This window comes from Phallusia mammillata, chromosome 6 (assembly GCF_965637545.1).
Source record: "Phallusia mammillata chromosome 6, kaPhaMamm4.hap1.1, whole genome shotgun sequence".
Lineage (NCBI taxonomy): Eukaryota > Metazoa > Chordata > Ascidiacea > Phlebobranchia > Ascidiidae > Phallusia > Phallusia mammillata.
Genome location: NC_137257.1, coordinates 20,566,058 through 20,591,073, shown reverse-complemented (window position 1 = coordinate 20,591,073; position 25,016 = coordinate 20,566,058). Strand labels below are relative to the sequence as shown.

Below are 25,016 nucleotides of genomic sequence, written 5' to 3'. Positions count from 1 at the left end.
AGTAAATGTAAAACTATTCGACACTAGATGCATAAAAAGGGTTTCTTTTATTTGTACTAGTTTTAGTTTGGTGACAGACCTGTTTATTATTCAATTTTCCAATCAATAAAACGATTAATATTTTTTTTATATCCCCAGTAAAATACAGCGTATAACTACACTCTATTTTGCACTTATCCTTGCTTGACATAAACAAAAAAACACTGAATAAAGTTTCTCTGAGAAGATAGATAAAAGACCAACAAATTTCATTGATATTCAGTGAATCATAATGACCTGACAGTTGCGTTTCGAGCTTCGTTCATGAAAATGTTGAAATTCTTGCTTTCGTCGTCAAATCCAGATGACATACATTGATATAAATGTTGATGGAAGCTTTTTGATGTAGTAGCAGCATCTTCCTGAATATTGAGAATTGATTCGTCCCACTGACAAGCCTGCCAAGCTGCCTTATACTGAACGTCGCGAAGATGCTGAATGCGAATTTACGGTTGATTATTTTGGAAGTAGGTTCACGGCCCGGACAGTCCGAGCACTGTGGTAACTGTGACGCATCATTGTGATAGGCCTTGCTCTTGTGGGGGGTTAAATGCCTTACTCGGATTTCAGGGTGGCGTATACATGACGTAACTAAAAGTAGACCCTACAGTAAAAGTTTTAATACAGTAAGAAAGTTCTAGCAAGTGCCTTGCCATATGGAAATGCTTGGTTACCAGCTTATTTGGTATAACGCCTTTCATAGACCGTGTGTACTTTGACAGTAAAACTGTGTGCAAAAAATGTAATGATCTTTCCATAAACTGAGGTAAAATCTTTACTTACGAAGAAGTACGTTCATCAAAAGATGGCTAAAAGATCTGAGATACACAGTATGAAAACTATTACTACAAACTTGCGATACAAACTTCACAATAAGATTCAACCCGCACGGAAAAAAACGGTTATGTGGCATTTGTGCGCATGGATATTAAAAATAAAATCTAAATGGTTTAAATACCTTTTCATCAATATCATTTGCAAAATAATTATTTTTACAACCACCTACTTGATCTGTGTTAGGACGATTGCCCGACGGTCCAGAAACTTCCAAATTTCTCATGTACACATCACATAAATGTTCCAACCCTGATTGTTGCAAGCACTCCACCATGTTGCTCTGTAATAAAATCACAGTAAAACTTTGCTTGAGAAAGTAAACGAAACATTTATGTGATGTCATCCAGTTTCTAAACTACTTGCCCATGAAAGTTTTATCCCTTTAGTTACAAATTGTGCAAAGATAAAAAGTGGGGCTTGGTTAGGAATTACAAAATTCTTGAAACATCGAAAAAAGATTAGATAAACTTTCGTTATCCTTTTCAATCAACCTAGAATACCTGAGATAACAATTATAGGGCGTGTTAAAAAAAATGTAAGGTTCGCGCAGTGCACAGTTAAAGTTTGATAAAGGTACGTGTAGAATTATAAAAATAACAAAAAAGGATGTAGTTTAAAAACCGCAAACCGGTTCGAACGGGATAATATGGCCACACCCGAAAATAATTTGTTTAAACCAGTGGTTCTCAACCAGGGCCTATGGCCCCCCAGGGGTGGCACGAGTTGTGTTCCAGGGGGCCACGGGTGTAGATTCACCAGAAACACCTACTGAAAGCCTTTTTGTTTTTTTTATAACTTTAACTTTATTCCTAATTTAATCGACTATTTTACACACTATTTGTCTATATTGAGGTTTTTCATGATTACGGATTCTTGTTTACTCTATTTGACCTGTGCTTGAAGGGGGCCACGAGGCCAAAAAGTTACTTTTAGGGGTCCACGGTCTACAAAAGGTTAAGAACCACTGGTTTAAACACATGAACCGAATCTGAACGCATATGACTAGCGGTTCGATTTTCTGCTTTGAACAGCTTTACAACAGAAGCTTACAAGAAGAAAAATCAGACAGTGGTTCACCTTATAACTGTTGCTTGCTGCTTCGCTTGTTAGCGCAAGGTCGTGCATATTCAGTGCATCATTCCATCTTCCCTCTTTCTCGCGAAGATGGATGAGCGCACGATCTTGAACCGGATCCAGTGGACATGAGCTATAACATCCGTTTAAACCGTCTAGATCTCCAATCAAATCGTACGAAGATATCAAAACTGATTTTGCTTCCAAACCTAAATACCAGGTCTGAATTAACTACTTAGGAAAAGTGCTTAAATGTACCCAACCCGTTTTTGCAACTGATGTCGTCTAATAAACATGCAAATTTTGCAACAACAAAACAAACAAATTGGCTTTTGGTTAACTAACTTTCTAGATACAGTAAAATTATACAAATGTACAAATGTGGTACTAAATGAAAGTAAATGGTCATTTTTCATGCATGGATTTTTTGAAAGCAAGATATTTATTGTTAGGAACTGTCCTATCCAAAGTTATCTCTAAATCTATACGAGCACACTGAGGACCACTGCAAGCAATATTATGTGCCAAACCCAGGTTTTTGTGTCTGGACATACCCAAAAGCTTCCTGTGTACACTGAGGACCACTATCGACGACATTGCAAGTGATAGTTTAAGTCAGGGGCGGGCAACTTCTCCAGTCGGCGGGCCTGATATGGGAAAATGAAGTACTTGGCGGGCCGGATTCCTGAATCGATACATTAATCGCGTATTTATCCAGTGATTTAAAACGGATTTTTGACCACCTAAACCAGGGGTGGGGAACCTTTTTGTTTATAAAGGCTACCAAACGATTTATCGACACTCGTGTAGGCCGCATAGACTGTTTCCCAGGCCAAGGGCAGTGATGTTCAAACTTTTTGACTTACAGAATGGTCGTTTTGCTATTTCCTCGTAGTTTGTAGGACTTACGGTCCCAGCTAATTAAAATTCCTCACTACATTTTCATCTTCACTACAACATTCAGGATTTATTTAACCTAGAAATTGCTGAACCTGGAGTTTTTGGTAGTCCTAACTATGGAAATCGCTTGATGTGCCACTATGGGACCACATGGGTCTTGTTTGAAAACCGCTGCCCTGGAACTAATCAAAAAATAATCTGCAATAAAGTCAAAAATACGTTTCTGTCCATTTTTTTCAGCGCCTGGTGCAGTCGGTTATATCAACATCTTATAAATGTATTTTGCCATCGAAGGCCGCACTTAGTGCCCTAAATAGCCGCATGTGGCCTTTAGGCCGCAGGTTCCCCACCCCTGAACTAGGCTATACGTGTGGAAACAAAGAAAACCGTTAAAGTAGGACACACACAAGGTTGGTAGTTATGTCGTAACAATGGACGTATGGTGCAATGGTAACAACGGCGGGAATTTTTTTGCTATTGGGGAGCGTTACTGTGCGTTACAACTGTAATTTGACGTAGTAAGCAAGTAATGGGGGATTGCGGCAGACTGTGGCCGCGGGCCACATTATCATGTAAGACCGGAAACTGTCCGCGGGCCGCTCAAAATCCCGTCGCGGGCCGGAAACATTTAATATACCCATGGTACAACGACTGTCTGTTGTAAGATGATAAAGTTTTTCCTATACTAGTGCGGTCGACATTAGGCCCGGAATATTTTTTTTTAAATGAGACGCCACTAAAACAAAACCTTTTAGCCCCAAATGTGTAAAGGTTCAGCGCAAACTTAAAAAGAAGACTTCCAAAATAAAAGTAGTTTTCAAAAAAAATTTACAAAAAAACAAACACAAAAAACACTGACCTGATTCTGAAGTTTGCAGTGTTGTCATGGGTGATTTTAGTCCTTGGCAACGGTTTTGTATTACTTTTTGGTTCTTTTTCAGCTCGGACGAATGTTCCTTGTGTTCAGTGGTTGGATCGTGGGAAAAAGATAATGCTCTACTGGTGCTTTTCCGTTCCTTGCCTGAAAGTATGTGTTTACGTTACAGTACAAAGTTGAAAATAACACGTGCAGGAGTTTCTTTTTCGTCCTCACAAAAGTTAGAACATGATTTTTTCGAAAGAGACAAAGTAAAAAAATGAATATGAACATGTCGTACTCAAATGAAATACGATTATTCTTATTCTTTCTATACAGTCGAAGAAATTAAATAAACATTAATAGCAAACTGAAAAAGTTACTTGTTCCAGAAGATTCAATCTCTTTTTCCATAGCTGCTTCTAATTCATCTGAAACCACAGTTAATTTGTCAATAACACTCTCAAACGTTTACTATACTTCTACAAAGCCCTTTACCAAGGAACCACCCGAACTACAAGTTTGAAACCTGCTTGAATTTTTTAGCCCGAAAAAGACCTGTACTTGTCAACGAGAAATTACAACGTAAATGTGGCCCGGTGTAATGCCAGGCCCTAATCAACACTATACTGACCTATCCATAGTTCGACGAACAGAACGGACATAAACGGTCGTTTGCATTTATTGGCGACTTTTGCAGCTAACAAGTAGTTGACTTTAATCGGGTTTGACGATGCAACTTCTTTCTGTAGAGAAACAATATAAAGATAAATTGTATCAAGTTTAATTTGTGTAAAAAATCACGCATAAATGAAGAAAAGACAACCAAAGTCCGCAAAAACAATCATCAAACATCTCTTCCATTTGTCTAACGTGTTTTTTATATTGCTCTAACCCAGGGGTGGGCAAACTTTCCAGTGCAAGGGCCGCATTCAAAAGTTCTTAATCTCAGGGGGCCGCATAGTATTTCACCAACGACCGCCAATTGCTTGCTTGTTTTTTTTAATAACTGGTGTAAAGAATTAAGTTTATATCCTGTATATACCATTTAAAGCCGCCTAAAATGCTCAGATTAAAAATTTCTTACTTGACGCATAAGTTTAGCTGAACGGAGCTAACTGTTTATGACGTAATAATCTGTATTGTGACGATGTGGTGCCTGTTCTTTCGCATCGTTTGCACTCAAAAAGCGGGTAAAAAGCCTGGCGCATATGGTTACTAGGCTGGTAACATTTTTTCCAATCTCACGAAATCTGTTTTTAGCAGTTTCAAAATCAAAAAATTTGGCAAAATAATTTTAGTTACGTCACCGCCGCCAGCACGTGTATTTTAACATACATGGTCACAGCCGCACAAACTCGTCTCCGCGGCCGCATGTGGCCGAACATAGGCTACACCACATCTTTTTGTTAATAAATTCTTGCGCCAACATTAAACAAAGCGAGCCGCTTTTAGTATCCATTTTTAGGTGTTGTACGGGTCTGTGTTAACGATTCCAAAGGCGTGTTTAATGTTCGTTTGCAAAGTATTGCAACGACCTAAACTTGATCCAATGTGAACAACGTTTTGGCGCCAACAGTGCAAAGTGGGCTGTATTTGAAAACTTGAATTGCTTTTACTTTTATCGAACGAAGAAAATGTGTCAAGTGACGATTTGCATAATAACGTGGCAGAAACAATAGGCTAAAGCACCTACAAGTATCTGTGTTTAGTTCCTAAGTATGGTACGGGTACAGATACTGCACATGGTATAGGTATCGGCAAGTTGCACCTTCGGTATTTTTTATTATTTTTTAAAACTCTACGCCTGTGCTTATAATACTATTCAACGTTTCTCGGTAACCTTCTCTCTTAAATTTACTAACATTTGGCGGGCCGCATGAACTCCTTTGCCGGGCCGCATGCGGCCCGCGGGCCGTAGTTTGCCCACCCCTGCTCTAACCCTTCCAATAGCCCATTGGTTCTTAACTTGTTTTAGGCCATGGACCACCGGCAAATCAAATCAAATTTTGGCCCATTCTATTTTTGAGTAAACAAGCACACAAAACATGCAATTTGGCTTAAAAGATTGTTGATAGCTACCATTTTTGCGATTTTAACATACATCTATCTTCCGTTTATTAACCAATATAGTAGATGTCCTGTGGGCCAGCGAAAAGTTATCATAGACCACCAGTTAAGAACCACCACAATAATGTTGGAAACAACTAAATCCTAAAGCATAAAAGAGGAATCGACATATTGTGACGTTACACAAACGTCAGCATGTTCAGCGCCTTGATTGTCTAACTCTAAAGACCATACGTTATTAGGTACTTGGTTTAAAAAAACAAACAGTAACAACATAATAGCTTACTTTCGGTGATCGTCGCGTCTCGACGTGACTTTGTTCAGAGTTGTTTGTGGTTTGTTCGCGGTTATATTGGACCACGCGTAATAACAGATGCAAAAAGTCTTCACTGACATTTCCATCATCTGCAATTATAATCGGTAAAACTATTAATTTGATAAAGTTTTTGTACAACAAATATAAAATTGTCAGTTTTGGCAGGAAGTTGGACAAATGGTCCAGGGCGCTTGACTCACATACTGACATAAAAACCTGATAGGAATTCGTCCCCGGGAGCGTCCTGGATTCACACCCCGTAAAAAAACTGTTTTTAGTTTTTGTACCTTTTCGTAGTGTTTTAAAACAAATGCTAGTAATTACCCAAAATACAATGAATAAAATTTAGTCATCTATTCACAGCGTTTAAAAACGTGGAGAATATGAAACGCAGTGTAGGTTGTTAGCTTTTTTTACTGAACACAAATCACAAGAACATAAACTGCCGCTCAATAGTGTTTTTAATACATTTTACAGCTATTAATAATGATCAAGATAAATAAACAAATCAGTTTTTCTGTTTCGTTTCACTTTAAGAAACAACACTAACAATTGATCACAAGTAGCACAAATATGAACAAGACAAACCTATTGCCAAGGCAGATTTGAAAGCAGTGCTCAAACAGTTTCCCATGAGAGCACCAGTTTTGGAAGATGATTTAGCCAGTTGGTGGAATAACATTGGAAAAAGATTTTCGCACAAATGCGACGAAAGTCTAAAAAGATATAAAGAAACTTTAAAAATGTCCACCAAGTTTTGATACACAATGTTCAAAGGGTTCTGCATTTGCTATTGAGTGATCTTTAAATACGATTTTGTTGTCTTTTCAAAATGCACCTGTTGTTGACAAGCGTTGTACGTTGTGTTTTCAAATAAACTTTCAACGAGTGTTGTACGTTGGGCTTTGCAGTTCGGATCGGATTTAAGTTTTAACAAACCTGACTTAATTTTGGCCTGAATTCACACTCGGCCCCATTTCTGTTGGAATTCCACCTTAGTAATGATAAATTCCGGGCCTAAATTCAGTCTTTAATGTCAATATTCGGGTTTGGGTTTAGGTTTTAATAAAACTGAAAATTAGGCCTGACTTCACATTTGGCCAATTTTGTTTTAATTTCTCTTTAGTAAATCTAACTTTTGGGCCGATTCCATACTTTATTGCCAAAATTCGGGTTTGGGGCTTGTTCTTTGGAGTTCTAGCATGGTTCAGGTTATCATTTTTGTAAAGAATAAGAGCACACTGAAATTAAAACCTTTTTTCACCTTGAGATGTCTTCCATGCAACGTATATGTTCATCCCTACAACACTTGATCAACTTCCACGTGTTTCCGCACAGCCAATCACGATAGGTTCCCCGGTCACATGACCACATTGACCTGTCGTTGAGCAGTTGACTCGGATCGCCTGTTTCCAACCGCTTTCCTAGCTTTTTGGTGGACCTAAATTTTAGGAATGTAAATTTTAGGAAAGTTTTACATCATCAGTTTTAGCAAGCTCTGAAATACATGTAAGAAACAATACTGTCACTTATTGCCAACAATTAAAGGGCGATTAGTTTCGAGTTTATCAAGGATGGCAATTACGTAGTTGACACATAAAATAAAAATAAAGCATTCGTGCAGCAAAATAAAGTAAGGTCTCTGATAAAAAACACACATTCTTACAAACTTTAACTTCTTAGGATGAATATAAATTCAAAACTGGGATCAGGCCTGAAGCGTTTATTTTAACTGCTCACATGCGTGTTGTGCAAGATGTTGAACAGTCAATGATGACAAAATTAGGTAACTTCATAATTAGCTCCTAGCTTCTGAAAATATCTCTTTTTTCATAGTTAAAAAGTACCACCAGTAAACCTTGTAATAAATACTTCCAGTTTCTGTCACATTTTAATTTAACGATGTATTTTACCAGGAAGTTGTTAGTTGTGTTTGTCTACTTAGGTAATGTGATTGCCGAAAGTTTACTCTCTACGCTTAAAAACTCCGAAATAAATAAAATAAGTGCACAAATGTTAGAATGTACGGGGGTGGAACATTAACAAGTTGCAGAACTGAAAAAAATCAACCTAAAAACCAGAAATCCCCAATAACGGTAACCGCCCACTATAATGTACATGGCCGTATGTCAATTGTTACCAAGAGAAAGGTAAATGTTTGCTTTACCTTGGAATAGCACACAGTGACTGCTCAACCGTAACTATGGTTTGACATCATATGGAGGTGCCGACGCCGCAAGGGGAATACCCTAATTGCAGGTGACTCCCCGAGTACGAAAGTAGTTAAGGGTAACGGAGTTATTTCCCATCTAGCGTTTATAAGACGCTGAACTCGACATGGACGCCAACAAAGCAAAAGGAATTTTGGAAGAATCTGTTACAGAAACAAACATTGAACGCGCATATGAAGGTAAGCGTGTTTAGTAGATTTGTCAAGAATGCGAAATTAGGCGTAAATGATATGTTTTGACAAAAATACGTAAATTAGTTTTTCGGTGACATTTATCTGTACTTCGTAAGCTGCACAGTACAGTTAACCTCAACCAGTTAAACCGGATTCGGTTAATCCGGATCTTCGCCCAGTCTGGACAAAACTTGAGGTACAAATGATTTGTATTGTGGTAAGGCTTTAACTAGTCGACATCGGTTAATCCCGGTTCTTCGCCCAATCCGGACAATTTTTTGGGTCCCAACTGGTAAAGGCTAACTGAGGTTTACGCATACATGCGTAAATCAAGTGTAGTAGGGTAAAGTTTGGAAACTTAAGAACATTTGGGTTGTTGAGTTTGGTACTTTATGTACTTTAAGTCTTTTGGGATAACTTTTTTATTAACTTATAATATGCCAGTATATTTCAATACAGGTTTATTGCTATTTATGTTGTGGTTGTATTAAACAGCAAATTTTTCGAATTAAAAAAATTGGGAAATTATTATTTTTGGATTCGTAAGTTATTACTGGCATGCACACACAAAGGGAATTCTAAAGAGAAAAAACGATAAAACGCGCCATTCATTTCCGAATTTCCTTCAGTGTAAATGTCAACAGACTTTGGTCGACAATAAAATTGCTTGTTTTATTTGAAGACTGGATATTTCGCAGCGACAGCCTTGGTTTGTTTTTTGATGGCAGTTGTTTTATTGAGAGGAACTCACAGCACAAAGTTAACGAAAAAGGAGATCCTTGAGGAAATATATGATAGTGTGGACAACGATTCAAAAAAGTAAGCTATTTTTGAGGTGTATTTTGCACTGGAAAAAACGTTTGTACTGTTATATAGTTGAAAACCACCTATGTCAAGACTGGTTAAGATAAATATAATTTCGTAACTGGAATCAGTCCCGATATATGAATCACAGTACGCCAGGCCCATTGAAAGCGTCATGCCGAATCAGCGTGTCACCAAGCATTTCGATACGGCAAGTCGAAGGATCGAAAAATCTAGCCTAGTACACTAATTCTAAAAGTTTTTTTTTTTGCTAAATGTCTTTTTTTTGCTAAGTGTTGTATACATTATTTAGGTTTTTTGAAAACCACCGCTGCACCGTAAGGGTTTTGGAAGAGGTTTCACACGATGGACTGGCACCTGGACAGCCTGTTCAACTTGTTTGTGACAACTTAGAAAACCCCACACATGATACAGTGTACTGCGATAAACAGTGCGCTCCTCCGTTAAATGACACGAGCGGAGGAATTCAAAAACTTAGAAAGAAGATTTCCCAAAAATATTTAAATAAGCCAGTACTGCGAAAAATTCAGTTTCTGGATAGACCGATTGAAGAAGGCAGTCCGCCAATACCAGTCAAACATCAGTTACCAGTGGCTTGCAAATGCGTTTTAAAACCAAAGTCAAAAAGGAAAACAAAGTCAAAAAGAGGAAAAGGGAAAAAGCGGAAAAATAAGAAGGCCAAAAAAGCAAAATCGCGGAACTAATACATGACAAAAAGAAGAAAGGACAATTTAAATTTTATATTTTGTTTACTATAACTTATTTTTGTATCTTTCAACATGCAACACCTGCATGCTATTTTTCCTATTGTTTCGTTGAGAAATAAAAAAAACGGATTTTAAGTGCTTTTGGAGTACAGACGAATCCGGTTAATCGCATACCGGTTAATCGTATAATCCGTTTAAGTGCATCACAATTAAAAATCCCAAACCGTCGCCCATCGTTTGTTAAGAAAATCGTCCGGTTTATCGCATAAACCGGATATTCGCATCGATTTTCAACGAAATATGCGATTAACCGGATTGATGATCTCTATGTGAAAGTCGAACAGACAGAGTTTTTCGAATAAAAAACGACGATATGATAGTAAAATCCTCCGGAGGTAATGTACACGAAAAGACGTGGATGCATGGTTGCATTCTATACCAAATAACGCATCTAATTTCAACGTTGAAAATGACACGTCTCTCGACTACAAAATATTTTGGAAAAGTCATTAGGAGATTAAAACGGCGTTCAGTGTACCGCTGTGCGATAACAAGGAGTCGTTATCTCAAAGCCGTGCACATTGTTCATTTTTTTTATTGGCTTATCTAATCGCCTATAGTGATATAACAGGCGTTTAAAATTTAAATGAAGAGTTCAACGTGTCAAAATTGCGAAACTGGTGTTCCAGCCAAGACGCTGATTGTAATTTCTTACTAAGTGCGAACTGCACCAAATTCGAAGTATTGAACTGTATTGAAATTTAAACAATGTTAAATGTAAAACAAATGTTTAAAAATGTTTTCTGTTATATTGTTCATGACCCGCCAAACCCGTAATGGTTGTAAAAAATGTTAGATCGCAAGTAATCACACGATGTTGTTTAGATTCACGTAATTGGTAACGTGTCAACGACTGACATATTTTATGTCTTCTATTCGTGACCTTGCGCAACTTATCAGGAAGAACACCGATTAAGAAAGGCATTTATTCCTGTAGTACTTGTTGCTGCGTTAAATTTTTGAAGCAACGATCACACGTTGATCACGTGACAGTCACGCTAGTCTTGCAGCTGCAGTTTTGCTGAGTAAGCTAGAAAGTAGCGCCACAATCTGAGTCTTTAAAGTTTTGCTAAAATCCATTCTTCTTTTTGTCAATTGACTAACGGGTTATAATAGAAACTGATGCAGCTCGCCTTAGCGCCCTTGCGCAGTAAAATGTGCCAAAGTTGTAAGTTTGACTAGGTTTCGGTCGTGTACGGGTTTGGGCTTGCTTACAAATATGCACCTAGCACTTTGCCGCTTAACGCGCTGGTTTGAACTAGAAAATGAAATAGGTTAGAAACAACAGACCATTTTACGTGTATGTGAAGCGAGACGCCTGGCACATTTATAAGGGAAACTACCCAAAGCAAGACTAAAACGTCATAAACCGTCTTCATAGGGAAGTTCCCAAATTTAAATGTTGGGCCCCTTGGCTATAATGCGATGTAACATATCTTTTTAAATAAACCTTACTGCAAGAGAAAGCACAATCAAGCGAACTGTGGCGTGCGCGCCAACTAAGAGTGTGTGTGTGTGTGTGCGTTTCTACTGTTTCTTCAACACACTTGGGCGATTGCACCATAGCCACGACAGTTAGGAAGCATGACGTCATGCATTGCGCTGAGAGTAATAAATCTAGTTTTGACTTGAGAGTACTTTTTTCGATTCTCGGCAACAAAAGAGAGAAAATATTGCCCCGTTGCCATAGTTGAGCGTCACTGCAACTTTGTTTTAGCTGGGGAAGTGAAAATGAGCACTTTCGTTGGCGTGCACTGTTTACATAGCAACCGGATTATCGCATAATCCGGTTAATCGCATCAAATACCCGTGGCAAATCGATGATGCGATTAACCGGATTCGTCTGTATATAAGAAAACCAAAAAATACATAAAAGTGCAAATCAGTGCCATTAGCGCATAAAAAAAACTTATTAGCAACTTCAAAAGTGTGCTTTTAGTAACAATTCTGTTTTTAGTTTGGGCCGTTTAAAAACCCGAACTGAAAATAACGAGCTGGCAACATCTACACATATATTCTCACTACTTTCTGGACATAAGGCTTCAAATTAGATTTCAAAAAAACTTACCTAAAGAGTTGGAGGTATTTGGTCACTTGAGAAAATATATCCACACTTTCCATATTGTGAAGAATTCCATGGGCAAAATCGCACTGCAAGGCGCTAGTCAGACACTCGAGGGCAGTAGACTGCACGACGGGATCTGGATCTCCACAGTCTTGCCAAATTTGCACAAGTACTTTTGCATATGGATTGTGGTTGTCTTGAAAAATAAAAATAAACACTGAAAATGACTATCAATTAAGATGAACATAATTTTGCAACTTGATCACAGTACGCCAGGCCAATTTGAAGGCATAATACCGATTTAGCTGGCCACAATCATTTTCATATGGCAAGGCCTAGGCAATAAAAATCTAGCCTGTCGTGGGAATCAAACTCACTACAAAAGTCTTCGGGACTCGCGCTCTACCAACTGAGTTACACAGGCTCAGTGGAGAATCCGCCGAAAGTTGAATCACAAGCACCGTTGCCTGCCTCATATGCTGCACATGTCAGCTTTGTAGTAGGGGATCACTAGATTGACCAGTATTAGTTAAGATTTACATAAATTCGTAACTGGGATCAGTCCCGAAGCGTCTGTGCAGACCAGCGATCATATGGGAATGCTTGCCTTGCTTGGTGACCGGCTGATTCGGTATATCGCCTTCAATGGGCCTGGCCTACTGTGATTTATATTTGAGTGTGCCGTGATCGCTGGTTTGCAAAGAGTAGGCGCCTCAATGCTGATCCCAGTAATCAATTGATGCTCATCAACTAAGAATGACTACACTCCAATTTTAAAAGAAACAGCTATAAAACTATAGGGTACAGTATGAGACCCGCTAATGAAATCAATCTTTCTTAGTTTTAAAAACCGTACACGAAGTCCACACTCTGCAGTAATTTTGTGTAAAAATCAATGATAATTTATCAGATCCACACACAATTTATTGGTATTTACGAGTAAGACAGCGATTTTCCATTCTCAGTTAAAAATAACTGGAAAAGAATTAGACTAAAACAAAACAAACCATTTAAGTACACTTTAAAGAATATAAAAATTCGTAGAAAGTTTGCTTGAAAATAGCAGAGAAAATGTGTTAAGTCACATTAAATTATTGCAAGGAAAATACCTTTCGCAGAATAGAGAACAACGTTGTCTTCAAACGACTTTAGGCCGATGATACCAAGACACTTAGCAACGGCAGTCTGCAAAACATAAAAAAATTAATCATAAAAAAAGATCATGACTGACAAAAATATAGAAATATACTCAAAAGTAATGGGTTGTGTGAAATTAGACCGAAAATCTTACTTTATTGGTAAATTTAACGTATTTTTTTCTGTACATAATCGATGATTCGGCCATATTGCAATAAAATATTGCAACAGCTTTTCGGTCATATTGCAACAGCTTTTCTAAGTTACCAAAATGATAAAATAAGGTCCTTGTGGTAAGCTAGTGAGTTAAAATCCCTTTGCGGCCCATTTTAGACAGGTCGTCAGAAATTTGTCCCTATGACAACGCATTTAAAAGTTGTTCTGTTTAGCAAATGTACTAAAACGTCAGGAACACTTAAATACATACCTTTACAAGTTGGTCTGAAGTGGACGCTTGTGCAAAACATATCATCAACGAATTAAAAACCGTTCTGGATTTTTCGTCCGTAAATAAATCGCCTTCAGAGCAGAACTTTTGTAGATGACCAGATAAGTTGAACAAGGAACCAGCAATAATTGAAGAATTGTCTACATAGCAATGTTGTATAAGTTTAGTTGGCATAATAGGGAAATAGGAAAAACACCTCAATTCGGTCAACATAACTAATTGCGCACTGATGATGGCAACAGCGATTGTCGATACGTCTGACATACAATATATTCTCATAATACAACATCACTAGTGGTGTTGCTCGAAGGCAACTCATTAATAACCCAGATGATACTTTTGAAAATGTTGACGGTTAAAGCTTTTAGGGTTTGGGTGAGGGTTTGTGATTGCGATAACTTTATTATTCAATCTCAGATACCACGTTTGGGCTAATATTCTTTAGCGCTCGTTTTGTTTAATTACACTACAGGAAATTTATCAAGGAATAATTTACTCATTAATAAACATTAAAAGAAAAAACGGTATGTTTTCAAAAAAATGGGAATATTGTGTTGTCTGTTTTTAGTTTTGACAAACATAATACTTGTCTTTGGTTTAGTTATTACAACCTTGACTTAAGCTTTGCATGTAAAATTTAAAATTCTCAATCCATTTTTGAATTTTTGTGACACAATCTTGATCATTCTTTTTTCCAGTGGAACTGTCACTCATCTGTGTAAACAATACAAGCTTCACGTATGTGTACAATAATTAAGGATAATGACAAAACCTTGACGATTTGTAAACAGAAAATTAAATGGCATATAAAATTGGTCATGACCTTTGGTGTGTCCAACATAACTCCATCATCAAATCCAGGTGAAAGACTAGGTAACCCATCTTTGCACAAGGATAAATCATTCAACACTGTCTTGTAAGCATCACCTATTAACCTGTGGAATAAAGTCAGTACTCATTGCTCCAATTCGATTATTTACACATGAATATATAAATTAGAGCAGTCAGTTGGGTATTAGGACTCTCTCCTAAATTCAAACAAATTGGGCACAGGATTTTTTAACATACTAGGAAATATAAGAACATTTTGCCCTACAAAGTTCAAATGCCAATACTGCACAACTAAAGCATGTAAAAAAGCATTAATCTTACTTGTTGTCTGTAAGCAGTGATGTTAGTTTTTGGAAGGAATAATAAAAACGTTCAGTATCCTGGCTACTGCTTGAAAACTTCTCAGTTTTCGCCACAGTTTGTGCCAAGCATGCAATGCATTGTGCCGCAGAAGCAACAAATGTGGGGTGCTTCAAAGCTTTCCAGCATTCTGATAGATCATCACTGAGAGCGGATGTGAGAAGAGAAAAGATCAGGTTAACTCCAATTGTGCAAATGTGAATGATGTTTTGGTTGATCCACTTATTTGATTCTGAGTCCATCTTCTGGAGAAAAAATGCAGTGCAGCGTTATGTAAAAACACAGTGCAGCGTTATGTAAAAACACAGTGCAGCGTTACGTTCAGTGGGACATGTTTTCTTGCTGCCTGAATTGACTAAAGCTTAGTGCACTTTGTATTTGGGGTTGTAAGTTCAAATCTCTTGTCTACCTCACCTGTAATCTTGTGCAAGAAAGACAACTAATTTAACTTTCGAAGACAAAGACAATGCTTTAACCAGTTACAAACAAATGGGCAGCTCCAAGGAATTAAACAAGAAAAGGTAATCAAAGACTCGAAAAATGGAAGCAAATATGTATGTAACTACAAATACTTTTAGAAATGTATTTAGGGATGTGCCAAAACTGCAAATGTTCTGTTTTGTCGAGCACCGATCATCTCAAGTTAATGCTCTTTTTTTCGTTTTTCTCCTCACTGACAATACATTTAGGGATGGGCCGATCCGAGCCAGAACCCGAGTACTCGGTACCGAGCATCTCAAGTTAATGCTCGGTGCTCGGCCGAGCACGTTCGGTGCCTTATGACGTCACAAAAACTCCCCATTATACGTTAGTTTCAGCTCTACAAGGTCTTTTACGTCACCAGCGGTGTATTACGCTGTACATGCCCATGCACTTCATGAAGTGCGCGTTTTTCCACCATCTAATACATTTGAAAAATCCTTCGTTTTTGTTTATAGACACCCTTTTGAACACTAGCTACGTTTGTTAGCAGGGCATGATATGCAAATTTAATGCTTGGGTCAGTTTGTGCAACTACTCGGCCGAGCACCGAGCATCAAAAACAGCGATGCTCGGTACCGAGTACTCGGGTTCTGGCTCGGCTCAGCCCATCCCTAAATGTATTGTCGGTGAGGAGAAAAACGAAAAAAAATGCACCAAATCCTTTTTTAGTTGGTTTGTATACTTGACAGTGCATAAGCCTCATGATAAAGAAGAAAAAAATAAATGCATGCAATTTTAATATTAAGTTTATAGCACACCATGTTGCCGAAGTGCTTGCACATGTTTGAAACACATTTCATTGCTGCGTTGATCACAATTTCTTTTTGCTGTTCATCTCCAATATAAGGAAAAATCAAAGTAACAAAATATCTGAAAAAATGCACTTTTAGTTGCAATTGACCTCAAAATGGACCTGACACCAACCAAAAAATCACCTAGCAGTTTTAATTGATTTTATGGCAGTTGCTTGATCAATTAGTTACTTACATCCTAATTGCAAGATAAAGTAACCATGTTTTGTGTTTCAAAAAAGGAATAATTAAAAAAATGTTATAAAAGCATGTAACTATTACATTTTGAGTAAGATGCAGGCATTGCATTTTAGACAAACTGGAGTGCCTTAATCTGGCTAAAGTAGCCTGTGTGATCAATGTCTTGTCACCGGCTGCACTGTTTGTAGCTAACTTATCAAATGCCAGTCATAACAGAGGATAAAGCAATTATTTTACTTGTATGCCATCAGTCTTTGCTTTTGTTCCACTACATTCCGGGATTTTTCAACAACTTTATACAAATGCATCATAAGATTTTGAAGTCGGGTTTGAGAAGAAGTTTCCAGAATTTTTACCAACAATTTTAAATCCAAGTCCTTTGTGTGTTTCTTTGTATCTTTTAGGCTTAGATTGGACAACTTTGCTAAAATTTCTGTGAAAAAAAAATGTACAGGAATTATTCAAATAGAATAATTGCATGTAATTAACAAATGTCACAAATAAATAATTGAGAAAATTAACTTGATTTTGTCATTTTTTTGATTATTTTAAGCTATGCTTAGGAATAAACTAAAATTGAGGTCCTTAAATAAAACTATTAAAAAAATGAATACCACCATAATTTACATCCTAGCTGAAATAACAACTGTTTTTAAATGTATCCTATACTTGTTGGTTAGTAACTGAGGGCAAAAAGATCATCAACCTTTCACCAACCTTCAAATGCTGTCAAATCAAAATACATCACAGTTGCAGGTGGTTGATCACATGACACAACCACGTGATCACCATCATCCATATCACGCGATGTCGTATGAAGCATTGTTAGCAAGTGTGAAATAACTTGAGCCATGAAGTATTGCATGAGAGATGAAATGTGATCGTAATCACAGCATTGCATGAGATAGTAAAGAATGTTCATGGGATTTGTTGGCATGGTAACCGAACAGTGGGAAAATCCTGGAAAGACAAAAAGTTTTATGAAACCCAGTGAAGATAAAAGCAAATGTCAAAGAGATTATATTTCCAATAAAAAAAGTTTACAATTTTGAAACAGAGATAGTGATGTATATAATATACATTTGAATCGTACCTATGTCACTAAAACAAGAAGACTTCTAAATAAGTGAAGTATTCAATTTGATTTCTAAAAAATGGAAAATCCAATTTAAATTATACCATTCTAAGAAATAGTGTTTGGGTTGAGTTAAGTTAATTTTGCTTGGTGAAACGAAAAATACAGACACAGTTGCACTAAACCAATCACCAAAGCTGAAATAGTTGCATCGGCAAAACATTACGAACCACAAAAAAGTTAATTTGGAACATGAGGGCTAAGCACACTACAGTTACACCATCTTTATAAGCTGAAGCAGTAAATTAAACAACTGTCTTTAAGTTTGTGCAATCAATACAGTTTATTTGTGCAAACAAATAAAAAAAAACTCAAAAATGTGTTTACAGTTCAGTTTACATATCTCTTACCATTTCGTTACATATCTCTTACCATTTTTGCAAAGCAATGGCAAAGTCACAGCAATAGCATGTGGTATACATTCATCCTTCATTTGCATAAGACAAGGAACATTCTGCAGTATCTCTAACACCTCATCTAAGTTTTCACTGGATTTCAGCAAAACCACGGAATAGATTTTGTCAAAATGAGTCTGACAAAATTCCTCCATTGTCGTACACCCCCATAGTGTGTATGGAAAGTAAGGAAACATCTGACCTGCGCTAAACTCCCATTTGCTGAGTATGTAGGTCAGGTGATCAGAAATAAAATCTGAAATTTAAATCACAATTTGATGTGAACAAAAATACAGTGTGTCTCAATAATGATGCATGACACCTAGTTTACAAGTACAAGCTATTTATACATTTTCTAAACTATACGAAAGTATGTTTGTGGGACTTAATGTAGCACAGCTTCGAAGCCACTGAATTAAACTAAATGTTTGTTTTGTTATGTGGATGCAACAAGGTCTAAACAAGTGGTTCCCAACTGGAGAGAAATTCTTTCAAAAAGAAGGATTTTTTTAACTTCATTTACTTTAATTTTTACATGTGGTTTGTAAATAGACTGTTCAGTTTTGAAAATATAACCTGTGAAGGTGATGAAATACCCAATTTAAAATGATCTGTGTATGGATTAGCATCTATTATGTGGTATATAAGGAAGGAATGAAAATGTTTTTATGGTTAAGGAAGGGATTCGTCGATAAAGGTTGGGAACCACTGGTTTAAACATTCAAAGTTATTGTTTAAGAAAAGCACATAACTTCACATGTGTAGTTGATTTTATGTTAAAATGTATGTACAATAATTTTTTTAATCCAGCATCATTAATTCCTAAAATGTTTTGTAACAGTTTTTTCCCCGCAAATTATTGAAAACAAAACAAAAAGTGTTCCATCATATGTAAGTTGTAACACTAAACTTTGATTATATAATACAATATGTTCTTACTTTCATCTTTGCCAAACTTCTTTGTGGTATTTGCAACAATTGTTATAAAAATCTTCTCAAAACCATGTAAGGCGGCAGAGTGCCGAGCAGAAACATTTTTCTGAATATCAGCAAAAATCAGACATATTTCTTCAGCAAATTCTTTCTCCAAGGGATGGCCCGGAAATTGTAATAATCCACAAAAGCATGAGAGAAGCGAAAATATTGGATCAATGAACTTTAAACAGAACTTGGCGTCATTGTTTAAGTTTCTTGATTCAAAACCAACTTCAGCAATAAGGGTATCTCTGGCTGCAAAACAGTAAAAGTTGTTTTACTAACACAGTAGAAATATATATTTATTGAAAACTGTAAAAAATTAAAGTGTTTTTTTAATGTCTGAATATGCATTTCTGTAAAATATATAATGACAAACAAGGTTAAGTGTAAGTTAATTATTACTAAGACGACCAAGTGTTTAGCACAACCACTTAGGTAACAGGTTCTAACCCCATCTACACCACTCTTGTTTCTTTAAACAGGAACTTTCTAACCAATAAGAACCTGATTCGTTGAACTAAATGAAAGTCATCATTCACCAGTTATCCCAAGGGTATGCAAAATATGTTGGCATCCCATCCATGATAAAAATGAAAAAAATGTATGTGGACCCAAATAGTAAATCAGGCTTGTAGTTGATAGAGATGGCAATTAATGAAAAAAATGATTAACAGAGTATTACATACTTATTCATTCTTGCACTCACATTTAAACCACATCCAAAAGACTGTCCTGGGCCAACATTTTCATATTCCAAAAATATTTTTGCTAAGCAAATATAACCCTAACCATAAGCAGATTTTGGGGAGGGGTGTTAGGTGTTTAGATATGACATTCAGGGAACTAATAAATCTCAGAGATTTTTACCAACCCCATATCTCTGATAAGTCACAGAGAACTGTCATATTTTTTAAGAATGGGACAATTCCCACATTGAATAACTACAGTAAATGTTAGGGGTGGGAATTCCACACTTAAGTATTAGACACGCCCATTTTTACCATTCAACAATGCCTCTAATAATAGTGAAAGAGTGTATTAAAGCAATTTAACATACTCACCTCGCTTCAAAAAAGTGAAAAGGTGTTGAGAAAATTGTGTAAATTCAGAGACATCTCTTGCTTGATTACATTGTTCGTTTGCAATGTGCAAAATGACACAATTTGAATACTGACAAATGGCAGCATTAGTTGAGATCAAAAAGTGGGAAAGTATCTTTACAACTAAATAAATATAAAAATACTGGCATTGTGCAACATAAGTCAGAGAATTTTAACAAATGTATAAGATAGTCGTTTAAAACTAAAAAACATTTAAAAGTAATTCCTTAACTGTAATGTATCTTTGCTTTAAAAACATGGTTTAAAAGACATATAATAAAAATGTTGCAATGTCAGAAACCTTCTCTTTTGAAAGAAACAAACATCACTTGAATAATACAAATATTTTACAAAAATTGACAAAAGTTGCACAGTTAAACATGTAATATACAGAAATGCTTTGCAGAAATGCAAGGAAAAAATAATTTTGACCTAGCACAAGCCGTAAGTACTGATTTCTAAACTTTAAGTAAAAGAACTTTAAAAAATACACATAAAAATAAAACTTTTCAATACTTGATCTTATGCTCTTTATTTCATTGTCATTTGATCTAAGGCCAACTTCAATTGGTAAGTATGCAGAAAGGGCAGCCAGGCATCTCATGTAAGCAACCTTAACCATTGGTCCACATTTGTCCTCTGATGTGAGATCGCTAATGATCTGAAGAACTGAAATAATATCCTTTTTGCTGGAAAATAAAAAATAGTATTGTAATGATATGCAAGGGTTGCTGCACAGAAAATTCTGTTTAACTGCCAATTGCAATGCATGTGATTTGTAAATAGACACTTGAAATCTGGACATATGACATGTAAAGTTGATAAAAAAAAACTACTTTAAATGATGTTTGTATTGTTTAGCATGTGCTATGCAGAAATTGAAATGTTTTAAATTGTTAAGAGATTTTTTTTAAATAGTTGGGAACAGCTGTCATAGTCTGTCATTGGCTTAAGAAAACATTCTGGTCTAGCGTGGCAAGTCAGATAGGGTTTGGACCAAATAATTTGTCAGCCAAAAATAAACAATGTTTTATTATTTGCTATTCCGTTTACAAGCAACAATATTTTTTCTACCTTTGCTCCTGTGATTCAGTATCTTGATTGTAAAGGCTTGGAATTAATTTAGCCATCGCATTTAAACAATTTGCAGAAAGGTTTTCATCTTGGTAGTGCATTTGGAATATGGTTTGAATACCAGTGACAAAGTCTTTTATGTTACCCAAGTGCAAATGGCCTGGACTTCCAGACATTTCCTAAACAATAATACATTCAGGTTTAACATACAGTGCATGGCAAATATGTCAAAAATCACCAGACAGTTTTGATGGAATATAAAGCAGCATGATACATGTTTTTAAGCCCTAATGGGTGATTTTTAATTGATGGTTAAGGAGAAAACACGCAAGTTGAATTAAGATCAAAAAAACAAAAAAAAGGGAACCTTGATGGCAGTAATAAAAGCCTGAACATTCGGCACAAGAGACAAGTCATATTCATCAGAGTTTAAAACATTTAAAACAGGTTGTGTAACTTTGGAGTCGATCAATCTTTCCACAACACAAAGAAACTTGAAACAACTTGAGAATTGATTCTGTGCATCTTCAGAAGACCCTGTAAAACAATTTGGAGATAATTGACTGTGTAAAGCTTTCACACTAAGATCATGTTAAATTTGCAGAATAGTTATGTTTCAGCCTCATTTTAGTTCTGTGGGGTGTAACATTGCCTCAAACATGATTTCTAAGCCACCAATGAATTACTGATTTTTTGTCGGCAGTGGGAAAAACGACAATGTGTTAAAAATATCATATTGACGGGATTTTCATTGATACTAAGCAGAAAAGACATGTTTAACTAAGCAGAAAAGACACGCTTTAAAATTGTGTTCGTAAAAGATTCGGTTTCAGCCAAATTGCAACAAATTATTTGGCCAGAACCGAATCTTTGCAAAACTGCCGTTTTGGCCGAATAAATTCAGTAAACTAAATATTCGGTACATCTCTAATCGTCATCATTACAAAAAACTCTTAGTATCACTTTTAAAAAGTTTTTGTACCAATGTAAACCAAGAAAACAAGACATTGTTGTATGCATTTAAAGTATTTAAAACCCAAATTTGAGAAGCATTAAATGTGGCTAATGAAACAAACAACATGCTGTAAAACAGTTTACCCAAAACAAACCGAAAAAAACAACACCACCATTACCCTGTAAAGGTCGTACCTCATACTATTTTAACATTATGCATGTAATTATCAGTTTTCCAACTTACCACTGTTTCGATTTTCAACAGAAGCCGAAGGTTTATCACTAGAAACTAAGTTAGTTTCCAGGTTCAACCTTTTCGCTCTCGGTGAATCATTTGACTGATTGCTGTAGCGCTTTCTTCGGTAAGCATGCCTACCAGAATCAGAAGCCAAACTGGTTGAGGCATTATCAGCAAACGATAAGTCACCAGATGACAAGTCTTCAAGAGCTTCAGACACTATTGCAGGCCTTTCAATGGAATATTGTGAGACATTTTCTATTTGGTGTGCAGCAAATGTACAAACAACATTTCCACTGCTTTGGAGAATCAATTTCAATCCCTCAACAAGCCTAGATTTATGTTGGATATCTGGACAATCAACAAGAGACAGGAGAGCTTGATTCAATTCTTCAACCAAATATATGATGTTTTTTGTCAGGTCAGGGTTTTGAAGGTTTCTGCTATTCAATGCATTTCCTATCTCATCAGTGATACTGGTTAATAACAGGTCAATGGAATAGATTAGTTTGTTGGCTCCTGAAAAACACATTTATAGTTATTTTTAAAAACATAAAATGGTGTTCCTAAAACTGTTTAAATTTCCTTCTGTCAACATGTTTTTAGTTTAACACAGGGGTGGGCAACCTTTGTTACTGTACGGCCAATTATCAATGTCAAAATTGCATCGCGGGCCGCACATGTGTATGACACAATATGATGTTGCTTCGTTTCTTACCAAATATGCTTAACTACAAGTATAATTCGTATTTGATTTTAGCCACATTTTGCCAGGTCGCTGAAAACTAGCATCGGGCGCATTATCAGCTCAAAAATATGTAATAATTGGACTCGTTTGCCAGTACTTTTGAAATCCAAGCGTCTCTGCGGGCCGCACAACCTTTAACAAAGGGCCACATGCGGCCCGCGGGCCTCGTAATGGATACCAAGTTCTGCCATTAAGTCCTGAAACCGCAGAAAATGTACATCATTTAAAAAGCAAATATATCGAAGCATACTTGTAAATCTTTCACAGTGACACAGAATTTAAGAATCAATGATTAAAAGAGTATCCACCACAGCTGTATGATTTGGTTACTTACATGTTATCTTTAGATGCAATCAAACCTTTGTAATGCTCTTTACTGTTTAGCAGATTTTAAAGAGGTTTTAAGAATCATAAAAAATGCAAAACATGGTACAAAGTAACATAGCCCAACATTAGTTAAAAAATCACAATTAAAACTTAATTGAAAATCATACTGAAATTAACAGTAAATAAAAAAATGGAGCACTGCGGGTACCTACCATTAAATTTCCATCTTATGGCAACAGCAAGCAATAGGTGTGTAACATAAATAGCCTGTTGCATGTTAATGTTAAACAGTGCTTTGATGGTTTTTAGGTTTTCTACAGTTTGAGATGACAATGACTGCAGCTGTTCGATCACATGATTGCAAAATGAATTAATTGGAACAATTTCCAATTCTGTTGAATTACTTGATTTCGCCCTACAGAAAAACTGAAGTTAAACATTTAGTATGAGATTTGTTATAACTATATATATATGGCAGATTTGCAATAAATTAAACAGTCAATAACTGAAAATATTTTACTGATAAAACAATGATGTACAAAAAGTTATATATAATACCAGTTCATCACATATTTTGTTTTTATTGAAGAATGAAGCCAAAACTGTTGTTCATGATGTAGAAGGGAATTTTGTTTTTGCATTCGTATAATTCTAACAAAAATGTAACAATTTTTCACTAATTAAAAATCATCCCAAAGCAAATGCTTATTTTCTTGCAGTTTTAATCTTAGAACTGTTTTGTAGTGACAACACTGCTTATATAAACTAACTTTCTGGTAAATAAGTTGAACATAAAATAACACATTTTACACCACTAAAATAAACAAAGCAAAATACCGTATTTTGTGACGGCTTCTAGATTTGGAGTGACATTTAATTCTGTCTGAATTAAACCATAAATTCATGTCTAGTTCTTCCGTTTGCGCATTTGTCATTTTCTCTATCCCAGAGATCGCCAAGTATACAGAAGGCTGCTTGCAACATATTGAAACCAAAATATCAGCCAGAGTAGAACACCCAGGAGCAAGAGCAAGTGAAATTATGCCATTATTCAGAAACAGCTTTAACACTTTTACAGAAATATATTCCTCAAAACTAGGTCTCCTATCACCAGAGGAGAGAAAACTTGAATTTGCAGCACTTTGAGTCTGCTGTGTGAGGAAACTGCTTCTGTTTGGTTTTTGGTTTGAGTTTGATGAAATTTCGAGGTCGGTTTGGCCCAGAAAGTGTTCAACCAGTGAAAATCTAGTTGGCCAAGTCTTTTTTGCATTTGTGGAAATGTGGTTTTCCTCGTTTGCTGCAAGACAGTTGTAATCTGACCATGGCTTTTCACTAATAGTGTGTGATGATAAATAGGACTGCAGAAAAATTAGGAATGACCTGCAAAAATATTAAAATTAAAAAAAATACAACAAAATCCAGTTTTATGAGCATAGCTGCAGCTACCACAAATTGTTTATAATGTCTCAACAGCTATTTCCTCATTGGTAAATATTTTAGTACAATTTTGCTGCTACAATTTGTTTCACCAGGTGAAATAAACTCAACTCAACACAGCTTTGCACACACAATGAAAAATGCATTGGATATGTTATTGCCAAAAATCACTTGTTCTCAGGTAGAAGTTACACATTTTATTTTTATTTACTGTTTTTTCAAACAA

At 36.1% G+C, this 25,016-nt stretch overlaps 1 protein-coding gene across 1 annotated transcript in view; it reads right to left on the bottom strand.

Annotated features, from left to right (window-relative positions):
- LOC145232171 (serine-protein kinase ATM-like) overlaps positions 1-25,016 on the bottom strand; it is a 48,108-nt gene that overhangs the window by 15,075 nt on the left and 8,017 nt on the right. The window contains exons 12-38 of the mRNA XM_080096703.1: positions 24,191-24,733; positions 23,566-23,768; positions 22,285-22,797; positions 21,454-21,623; positions 21,087-21,265; positions 20,529-20,701; positions 19,974-20,135; positions 18,874-19,164; positions 17,912-18,190; positions 17,122-17,364; positions 16,642-16,837; positions 16,171-16,282; positions 14,891-15,174; positions 14,562-14,673; positions 14,350-14,452; positions 13,718-13,878; positions 13,263-13,338; positions 12,157-12,349; positions 7,357-7,533; positions 6,681-6,808; positions 6,063-6,181; positions 4,341-4,452; positions 4,090-4,137; positions 3,710-3,871; positions 1,954-2,159; positions 1,046-1,156; positions 277-473 (exon numbers count right to left, since the gene is read on the bottom strand). Of these exons, the coding sequence (XP_079952829.1) occupies positions 277-473; positions 1,046-1,156; positions 1,954-2,159; positions 3,710-3,871; positions 4,090-4,137; positions 4,341-4,452; positions 6,063-6,181; positions 6,681-6,808; positions 7,357-7,533; positions 12,157-12,349; positions 13,263-13,338; positions 13,718-13,878; positions 14,350-14,452; positions 14,562-14,673; positions 14,891-15,174; positions 16,171-16,282; positions 16,642-16,837; positions 17,122-17,364; positions 17,912-18,190; positions 18,874-19,164; positions 19,974-20,135; positions 20,529-20,701; positions 21,087-21,265; positions 21,454-21,623; positions 22,285-22,797; positions 23,566-23,768; positions 24,191-24,733 (5,253 nt within the window). The remainder of the gene's footprint in view (positions 1-276; positions 474-1,045; positions 1,157-1,953; positions 2,160-3,709; positions 3,872-4,089; positions 4,138-4,340; positions 4,453-6,062; positions 6,182-6,680; positions 6,809-7,356; positions 7,534-12,156; positions 12,350-13,262; positions 13,339-13,717; positions 13,879-14,349; positions 14,453-14,561; positions 14,674-14,890; positions 15,175-16,170; positions 16,283-16,641; positions 16,838-17,121; positions 17,365-17,911; positions 18,191-18,873; positions 19,165-19,973; positions 20,136-20,528; positions 20,702-21,086; positions 21,266-21,453; positions 21,624-22,284; positions 22,798-23,565; positions 23,769-24,190; positions 24,734-25,016) is intronic.